This window comes from Oryzias latipes, chromosome 5, assembly GCF_053564925.1.
Source record: "Oryzias latipes strain Hd-rR chromosome 5, Olatipes_Hd-rR_3.1".
Classification (NCBI taxonomy): domain Eukaryota; kingdom Metazoa; phylum Chordata; class Actinopteri; order Beloniformes; family Adrianichthyidae; genus Oryzias; species Oryzias latipes.
Window position 1 is genome coordinate 5,312,181 of NC_136241.1, and position 10,018 is coordinate 5,322,198.

The following is a 10,018-nucleotide window of genomic DNA, read 5'->3' on the forward strand; positions in this document are numbered from 1 at the left end:
TCTACATCAGTGTTTTTCAACCAGTGTGCCGTGGGAGATGGTCAGGTGTGCCGTGGGAAATTGCCCTCATTAACTGATCTAAAAACATTTTCCATCTCCAGGAAATCAGCTCTTTGTTCATTCAAACAGGCCCTGATAAAAAACTGAGTAGTTAGGAATATGAAAGATCATAAAATACTTTTTTCTTTTTGTTTATTTGATTCTATTAAAGACATTTTAATAAGAGTGACGGTACCGCGATTTAGCTCCAACTAAAGCTGTTTGCGGAAAAGTCCCGGCCCTTTAACTGTCTCCGCCAATTATTCATGAAGGCTTAATCACATGTCATCAGTCTGACCAATCAGAAGTGGTTAAAGTCTTAACTTCCTTGTTCAGATTCTGCTCATAAAGTCTCTCAGTTCCAACAAAAATACCAGCTAAAGCTCGTCTTTAGCGGTGTAGCTTTCCACAGAATCCGGTATCAGACCATGGAACAAGTGAACAAAACCATGAAGCTCAGAGACGCTAGTCTTTCTGCCGTTTTGTTGCAGTTTTCACCCTACATCTCCCAAAATGCATTGGGTTAAAGTGACACAATGAGTCTTCTTTGTTAAACGTCTTGAAACCACAACGAACACAAATCGTTTTTTAAATTTTCTAACTTAACTTTTATTTCAACTTTTAGAAAAAACAGCTGCAACTTCCTTCTTTTTCTGCCACAATTATCACAAAAATGCCCGTAAGATTGCGGGGGGCGGGGGGGGGGGGGGGGGGGGCTGTAGATCAATACAGACTATGAGTTTCTGCTTTTATTTTCTTTTTTTCTTTTTGGATGTTCCAAATGTATGTGGTTGTTTTCAATGTTTTTTGCTGGCTGTAGTTACACAACGAGATTTTTTTTTTACAGTTTTGTTTATTCAGTTTATTAAGAGGCATTTATTGTTGCTACAGGAATTTTCAGTATGCAATGCAAAGCTCGTTTCTGCATCATAAAATGGTTAACGAGGGGTTGAGTGATTCGGACTTAGCACGACTGAAGGCCCAGGTGAGTAATGTACGGTCCGCCACTGTTAAGTGTTAATGTGAGACTGTGCTCCTGAAAAAACAGACTGGTGATCTGTTCAGGGTGTTCTACCCATTCGCCCAACTGGGATAGGCTCCAGCAACCCCATGACCCAGAAAGGGATTCAGCGGTTCTGAAGTGGTTGGATGGCATTAATTGTTGCTTAACTCTGCCCTCTTGTGGGGAAAGCTTTAAACACATACGTTATTATAAAGAGACTAACGTCTGTGTGGCTTTAACCCTTGTTTAACCCTTTAACCCTTGTGCATTGACGTGTTCTCCCTATCATGACAAAGGTGGATAAAGGTGGAAAGATTTCATGTAATCCATGGACACCAGTGAAGATCACAAATCATTGAAAAAAAAAGGTTCAGAGCATTGTCTAGTGGGTCTAGATGACCCAACTGCCAATGTTAAAGTGCCTAGGATAGCACAAGGGTTAAAGTCAGTAAGTAGCAGGTGGAAACAGATCCTACAGAAAATGAGTTTATTTGTAATACAGAGGGATTTTCTTGTTCATCTTACATCACATACAGATGTCTACATGCATTCCTCTTTTAAACACCGTCTTTTGACTGTTTATGTATCTGTTTGTGTCACTACAATGGTACAGAATGAATAAAAGTTTTTCATCCCCGCCTAAATGATTTTTTTAAAAATATTTCACAGATACAGACTACATTGAAGTTTCTTTAAACCAAAACCACCAGATATGGATTCCGATTACCATAAAAAGTCATCCAAAAACTTAAACCAAAGGTTTTCCCTTGTAGATGTGAGGAGTGATGTAAAACTTGCCTTTTGAAGGTGGTGAGTAAAAACCTGCACATTAATCTATACAAACATTGAGAGTGAAAACTCGAACCAAGCTGAATGACAGGAAAAGAGCAATAAATATAAGGCCACCATAGACCAAATGATCATGTTTATGAAAAAGTAAAGCTGGATAGTGAAGTTTGATGTATTCAGAGTGTTATATGGCACAAGAAAATCCTTTTTAGTGACATGAGTTGGCGGATGTTGCTGGTATCAGCCGTGAGGCGTGAGTGCTAGTGGCTTCCTGCAAACTACAACACCTCCATAGTGATCTGTCAACCCTGCTTACCATGTCATTACAATGGAGACAGGAAATGACTACGCGTCGAGCCACATGAACATAATCACTGGCATTTATAGATTCATCCACAACATTCACATTCATTAACAAAGAGTGCCAAGACACGGCAGGACAAACACAAGTGAGAGCAACCTGATGCACTTTGAGTGTAGATACGCAAAAAGCCAGAAAAACAGCAGCAGCTTCAGTCGTCTACTTTGATATGGGTTGACGTATGTCATTTAATTTTACAGCTAGAATGATTTTCCTCTGTTGTTTTAATGCACGGAGTGGAGCTTTGGTTAGTGTCTGCATCCCAATGTGAAGAAGATGATAAAAAATCCACAAACAGCACTCATGCATTTCTAATGAAGGAGGACTATAATGCCTTAGCATGCCAGGCAAACCAGGAAATACTGAGCTTTTGAAATATTTAGAGGGGCCTCTTCTGCTGTTCAGGGAGTCACAACGGGAGTAGAAACAGAACACAGATATCAGAAAAGTTCCAAAAGTTGGCAGTAAAAGAAGGTTTCGTTTTGCAGTTAGCGGTACGCAGGTTTGCTCATGAACAGTAAGCAGATTTAGAGGTGGCATGATTCTGTGTGATTGTTCTCTAACAAGATTCTGTTACCATGCAGGCAAATAAAAAATAAAAAAGTATAGGTGCAACTGACAAGGCTGAAGCTAACATGGAGACGTTTAAATAAAGAGCAATCAGTGGATTCATACACGACCGGGCACAGCACCTGGAAACTGACATACATTACACGGCACCGAAACACAAGAGGGGACAGAGGAAAAGGAATCACCGACTGATACTGGATGAGTGTCTGTATGCTGTCATTATAAACATGAAAATATGCTTTAACATCCACTGTCAGAAACAGAGCAAAAATAAAGGGTTTACTTTGTCCAAGATCTTGGTTGATGATGCATCTATCACTCAAAAACCCCTGAAATCAATCCGCCCCCTCCACCCCACAAACAAAGGAAAGAAGTTGAACTAGTTTGGCTGCTGGCATTTCTTTCCCCACCCCCACATTTCTTCTTATTTTTTGTTCTTGAGTTGATTGGCGAGCCAGTCGAGCCCCTCGTAGAGGCCATCGCCGCTGGTGGCACATGTTGCCTGGATGTACCAGTTGCGGTGACGCAGGGAGTGTAAGCCCAGCTTGTCTGTGATCTCAGCAGCATTCATGGCGTTTGGTAAGTCCTTTAAAAGAAATGTGAGGTTAGAACCTGGAGTCTGGCCTTACAGGTCAAATACACATGTGCTACAACGTCTAAGGGACGACTGACATCAACTGAGTTTCTAGCAAACAAGGCAGAGCGTCAAAAACTGCAAAAATAAAGACACTGCAGCTGAACTAAACTTTCTGTCAAGTGTGTGTCATAAAAAGCTCTTTCCATTCGACTCTGACAGTTACTCCAGTTTGTTCATCCGCTCCTAATGCATAACTGGAAAATGTAGGCTCTACAGAGTAGATTTTTATCCAGTTTGTTTTATGCTCCGTCAAAGTTAAAGGATTAACAACAGATCTGAGGAGTCATAAAGATCTGAAACCCAAATAAAACAATTCAAGCTGAAATATTGGTGTTAAGCTACAAAATAAGTTAAAGTGTCTGAACTAGCTCGGTGGCTTTGTGGAGGAGTGTCCGCCCTGTGACTGGAAGGTTGGGTGTTGATTCGATTTATCTGCGCTTATCCAGACGCTCAAAGCGCTTCCAATGTGTCCATTATTCATTCACTCCTCATTCATTTTTGGTGATGACAGAGGCGTGATTGCCAGTTCGCTCTGACCGTCACTGGGACCACAGTGGAGCCAGGAAGGGTGAAGTGTCTTGCCCAAGGACAATTGGTGATTGGGGGGAGTGGGGATTGAACCACCGAAGCTATTTGAGCAAACAGAAAGCAGTTTGTAAAGGTTGAAAGTGCTTGTTCCCAATGTTTGGAGATTGTTTGTTGTGTCCCTCAGGGGTCGGTTCTGGGACCAATATTATTAATTTAATATATAAATGATTTATTTAAGGTTTCTAATAAATTACAGTTAGTTTTATTTGCTGACAACACAAATGTTTTTTGTGATGGGGATGATTTGCAGCAACTCATACAAATTGTTAAGAAGGAGATGGAAAAACAGAAGATGTGGTTTGATGTAAATAAACTTTCACTAAATTGAAGTAAAACAAAATTGATGTTATTTGGTCACTATAATGGTAAAAATATTAACATTGACATACACATAAATGGGCTGAAACTTGAAAGAATTTATGAAAATACATTTTTTGAGGTCATAGTTGATGAAAAGCTAACCTGGAAAGCACATATTAGGTACTTACAAACTAAATTATCCAGAAGTATCTCAGTGTTGAATAAAGCAAAACTGGTTCTGGACCACAAATCACTCCACATGTCCTTCTCTACATTGGTCTAACCATATTTTTCTTATTGTGTAGAGGTTGGGGGAGCAACTATCAAACAATGTTACATTCCCCCTTAATACTTCAAAAGAGAGCAATTCGAATCATACACAAAGTCAGTTACCTTGAGCACACAAACAAATTATTCATACAATCAAAACTACTAAAATGTTGTGATCTAGTAGAGTTTTGTACCGCCCAAATAATATTAAAGGCAGAAAACAATTTATTACCGACGAACATCCAAAGGTTATTTATTAAAAGAGAGGAAAAATACAATTTTAGGGAAGAAAATAAATTTCTCATACATAAAGCACGAATAAATAAAAAACGATTTTGTGTTTCAGTTTGTGGAGTGAAGTTGTGGAACAGAACCAGTAAATGCTTGAAACAATGTCCAAACATAAAAGAATTAAAGTATAAATACAGAAATATGATCATTGATAAACATTTAAAAATACAGAACAATGCAAAACATCAGCATTCGTAAATCTGCATACTTAGAAAATAAGATTGTGTTATTCATTTGGGTGTTTTTGGAAATGAGAATTACATGTGCATGTGTAACCGAATATACACTTTGGTAGGGCACTGGACTACGATGGTGGGTGTACTGGGTAGTTAGCAGAGTAAGGACTTAAGGTAAAGAGGGAGAGAGTTTATAAGTGTTTTCTTCTTCTCACTCCCTTTTAGACTTTTGATGTTTATATAATTTTGTCTTGTCTCGTTTTATATAAATTTGTCTTATTTTTGTTATTCTACACTTCTTTTCACTTGTCCAAGATAAATATTTTTGAACTTTGAACTTGAACCGACTCTTCTATCATTGGACAACCTGCTCAACCGCCTGAGCCACTGCACCCCCCCCCCCCCTTCTAATATAAACATAATTGTTTTCAACTTCAAATTATCAGTTTTTAAGTTTCAAAACTCAACATTTCAGTTACAAGACCTTGTTTTTTTGCTTCCAACTCTTTTTTTCTTTGGTTTTGATCTGAAACTTTCAGGTTTGTATCATAAAGTATCAAAACGTCCATCTAGAATTTTACAAAAAAATTCATCTTAAAGTTTAAACTCCTCCTAGAGATTTCGATCTATCACCTCTTCACTGGGAAGCCTCTTAGGAAATCATGTTGGAATCAGAAGATTTTTAACAGCATTAGTATGGCGAGCTCACAAAAGTGGTGTTTCCCTGTTGCTGCAACACTTTTTTACTGGAATGTTGTAAAAAAAAGTGATGACATGAATATTTTTTTCAATGATATAACAGACGATATAAACATGTTAGGAATGTGGGCGTGGTTAACAAAAAAACGCAGTTGCCAAGGAAATCCAAAAGCTTACTTCAGTCAATTCTTCTTAAAATTACACAGACCCGTTCATTGCTCCCATGTGACAAAAAAAAACTAAAATGGTTGCTATGGAGATGAAACCGACAGAAAAGCAGCTATTCTGGGGAAAAAATGTTTTTTTCATTCATTCCTCACGCTCAGCTCTGAGCAGGGTGGCAGTGGCAGAGGGCGAGAGTGAGGGGCGTGTAGCGGCCGCTCAACCAGTAACACTAGAGGCAGAGGCAGGTAATGCCTTCGAGTCATACAACGCCCTTCGTGGCTTCATTTGAAAATAAATTGATTTCAATTTGGTCAACCTCTTTGCGAAAGATCGCAGGTTTGGTTTCTACCATGATGGCCCATGTGTCGAAGTGTCAATGGGTTAGATACTGAATCCTACGTTGCTCCTGGTGGTTATAGGTTGGTGTCGGTGCCCTATTCACTGCTTGTGTGAGTGAATAGGGGAATGGGACCCTGACTGTACAGCACTTTGGACTTTAAGAAGGCAGTAAAGCACTCTATAGGTATCCACCATTTCATTTCATTTTCATTTGTTTCTTGTTTAAGGTGTCTTTCAAAAAGGCTTAAAGTTTGACCCTCTCGTCTGTAGCTGCAGGTCTGCCTTATGTTCCTTCACAGCACCAACTATATGAGCGTCATCTTCCACACAAGGTCAGTTATTCTGCTGCTTCGGGTGAGAAAATGCAAATAAATGAGATTCCTTTTTTCTTGCCTGTTTATTGGCAAACACAAGGAGCACCGCATCTCTCAGTTCATCCTCAGCCAGCATCCTCATCAGCTCCTCTCGAGCTTCATTCACACGTTCTCTGTCGTTACTGTCCACCACAAAGATTAGACCTGAAACGACAAGAACGTGAAAGCTGTGAGCATTTTTAAAGAAGAAAACTGCATCTACTGTGCTGTTGGAGGCTAATTAGCTCTTCTCACCCTGTGTGTTTTGAAAGTAGTGCCTCCAGAGAGGACGGATCTTGTCTTGCCCACCCACATCCCACACAGTGAAGCTGATGTTCTTGTACTCCACCGTCTCCACATTAAACCCTGAAAGAAGAGAACATATAATACAGCACGCAGAGCAGGACACTGATGCTGTCTTTATGGCAAGACATTCTAAAATAACATACCAATAGTTGGAATTGTGGTGACTATTTCCCCCAGTTTGAGCTTATAAAGAATAGTGGTTTTTCCTGCAGCATCAAGCCCCACCATCAAGATCCTCATCTCTTTTTTTCCTATGAGGCTCTTCAACAAGTTTCCAAAGATATTCCCCATGATTTAGAGGAGCTTTGGACCCTTCAGTGTTATGACTGGCGTTGTGGTCCTGGGTTGTCCTTCAAAGATCAATGAGCTAAAAGAAACCAGAGAAATAAAACTAAGTAAATAAAGAAACCAAACATTTAAAATTGGTCAAATAATGATGTTAACATCACCAACAATCCAGTAGACTAACTTCTAGGGAGTCTTTCTCACTTTTGCAAAGGAGAAATGTAAAATTGTTGCCATTGTGCATGCACACAATTATGGCAGGTGCAGAGCTGTATTACCCGCCCACAGTCATTTTCAATGAAGATGATGGAGATGAGTGCCTCTGCCATGACTCCAGGCTACTGTGCAATCTGTTCAGGCCTTTTTGTTGTTTTTTCTCTTCTTCTAGAAATCAGAGCTTGGAAAAACACAAATCCCTCACAGCTAGGCCTAAATTAACAAGATGCTTCATACATTTTGCAAAATACTGTCACCTGACATAGATCAGATTCATTTCGAACACACACTGGATGTGTATTTGTGGTCAGTGGTATTCAGCAAAATGTGTTTGGGATTCATTGAATCTAAAAATACAAAAAAAACGCAAGGAAGCAAACAAATGATTATAAGAATTTCCTGGTCTCTCCTCATTTTAAAGTAACAAATATTTATAAAATCATGCCATTTGTTATATTAACATTAATTCAATACCACTTTATATTGTAACAGCTAATTTAATATGATTATGTAATGCAATTACAAAAAACTGTTTTATTTTAAGTTGAGGAATCGAAATGATTATCAATAAAGTATTGGTAGTTTTCTATATATTGATTTAAAGAGAGTCTTCAAAAGAATCTTTCTGCATAATAATGTCTAAATGTTAAGATCACATCAGTTACTGATAAAAACAACAAAAAGGTCATTTAAAGTTTTAAATCACGATGGTAAATGCTCCTGGTGTGAATTTCACAGGTTAGTCTGTGGCGTTCGCGGTGGCTCTGTCCATGGTGCTGAAGAGGAGGATCCTCCCGCCCGGAGTCCAGAGCCTCCCGTCCCGCTGCCGTGTCTGACCACAGCACCACAGCTGACTCCCCTGGACGGAGATGCTGTGTGGGAGGAGGCCCGAAGATGTTCTCCCAGCTCCTCAGGTTAGCTCGGGATGCTACGTTAGGTAACCTCACAGCCACCCGGACGATCATTCCGGGAACCCAAATCTAGACCCTTTAACGGAATGCACACCTGAGCACGTCCGCCTGTGACGCACACATTTCTTTTTACACTTCGAGTTGTGTTACCGGGACCGTGAGACGTGACTAGTGACCGTTTATGCTGTAGGATGATCTGGACCGTTCTGGTCTGCCTCATTCATCCTCTCGTGCTCTCGGAACAACAGCGGGCATCCCAGGAACGGGCGCGTTAGCCGAAACAATCCGGGACGTACGCAATGACAACCGACTAAAAAAATCCTTCCAAGATCATTCGATCATCTGCGACAACCTCCGTGATTCGGTGCTCACCGTGTTGATGGAGCAAGCGTCCTCACCTTCTCAGCAGTCGTCTACTAAATATCACGAGATCTTCCGGAAGCTTTCATTGGATCTGTGCTGGAGAAGTCTCGCGATAGTACAGGATATTGAAAATAGCAGTTGAGACATTTTCTTCTTAAACGTTTCTTTGTGCGTTTGTGGCTTTTTTAAAATAGTTCTCTTTTCCTCTCCCTTTCTTTGTGAAACTTTGTTTGTTTAAATGCTTTAAATGTGTTGAGTTCCAAGGTATTGCTTTTTCTGTTCAGAATTTCAATTAAACTCTTGGCCATTTTTTTAAATACATAATGGACTTTACTGCTGTCACGGTGAGGTGGCTCGAGAGCCGGTAGGACCCAGAATGCAGAGGCGGAGGCACACTGTTCAAGGGCAAGTGGTTTAATTACAAACAAAGGGCGCTGCCGAGCAGGATGACAAAACCAAAAAACAAAAACTCACTGTGACGTGGCATGAGACAAGGAACAAGGAACGAGGAACATGGCATGGCATGGCATGGCATGGCATGGCATGGCATGGCATGGCATGGCATGGCATGGCATGGCATGGCATGAACACCGGAACAGGAATAATGGACCAACACAGGAGGAAGGCAGAGACAAGACTTATATACAGACAGGGCAGACAAAACACAGGTGGACACGATCAGGGCAGATGGGGACCAAAGGAAGTAAAACTCAAGAAACCAGACAAGACAGGAGACTTTCAAAATAAAACAGGAAACAGAAACAAGACAGAACAAGGACCAAAAACAAGACAACAAGTTCAAATCATGACAACTGCTTTCCGTGCTGCATGTAAACAAACGTTTATTTTCTCAACTAAGATTCAAAATATGATTCAGTATGTGTTTCTTTTTATTTAATCTCTGATACTGTCAGTATTCTGTTACAGAAACCTCTGACATTTAATTACCATTTTTTAATTATTTTAATGTTATCTAAACCTACTTTACTTTCATTAAAACTACTTTATCCTCCTTAGCTCCCGTTTTTTACTCTTCTCTCAATAATGAAGGAGTCCTACCCCTCCCAAAATAGCTGCTGGAACTGCTATACTGAAAGAAGTCCAATCTTTACAGTTTCCTTCCCATCTAATCTGTTCCTCTTCTCCAATAAAAATAAAAATAATATGAAACCTTTGTTCTCAGCTTTGTGCCAGACTATTATTCAATAATCCTAATAGGAGGATCCTGGCTGGGTTTTGGCCTTAACATTCTACTAACTGCCTTGTGAAAAATTACCAATGATCCCATTCTAGCAGGGATTCTTGTCCCCTATCAGCTCTCAATCCTTCTTTATCTTAATATAACCTTCAATGGTAT

General features: G+C 39.9%; 1 protein-coding gene across 3 annotated transcripts; it reads right to left on the minus strand.

Moving 5' to 3' along the window:
- Positions 1 to 1,512: 1,512 nt before the first annotated feature.
- Positions 1,513 to 9,195, minus strand: LOC101174416 (ADP-ribosylation factor 3). Of its 3 annotated transcripts, none has more exons than XM_078946879.1 (5): positions 9,136 to 9,195; positions 7,030 to 7,253; positions 6,836 to 6,946; positions 6,621 to 6,745; positions 1,513 to 3,348 (listed from the first exon to the last, which is right to left on the minus strand). In XM_078946879.1, exons 2-5 carry the CDS (start codon positions 7,175 to 7,177, stop codon positions 3,187 to 3,189), a joined length of 546 nt encoding a protein of 181 aa, XP_078803005.1. In that variant the 5' UTR covers positions 7,178 to 7,253; positions 9,136 to 9,195; the 3' UTR covers positions 1,513 to 3,186. The 3 variants fall into 3 exon arrangements, with proteins under 3 accessions (XP_078803005.1, XP_004068533.1, XP_020558701.1); XM_004068485.5 differs by lacking the exon at positions 9,136 to 9,195 and adding an exon at positions 8,671 to 8,781; XM_020703042.2 differs by lacking the exon at positions 9,136 to 9,195 and adding an exon at positions 8,475 to 8,672.
- Positions 9,196 to 10,018: the final 823 nt, after the last annotated feature.

Bases quoted from the DNA above. Each gene is read 5' to 3' on its own strand.
- LOC101174416 (XM_078946879.1), bottom strand. From the start codon at position 7,177: ATGGGGAATATCTTTGGAAACTTGTTGAAGAGCCTCATAGGAAAAAAA. The intron at 6,947-7,029 runs GTATGTTATTTT...CTCTTCTTTCAG, and splicing joins CACCACAATTCCAACTATTG to GGTTTAATGTGGAGACGGTG. The intron at 6,746-6,835 runs GTGAGAAGAGCT...TTGTCGTTTCAG, and splicing joins CTACTTTCAAAACACACAGG to GTCTAATCTTTGTGGTGGAC.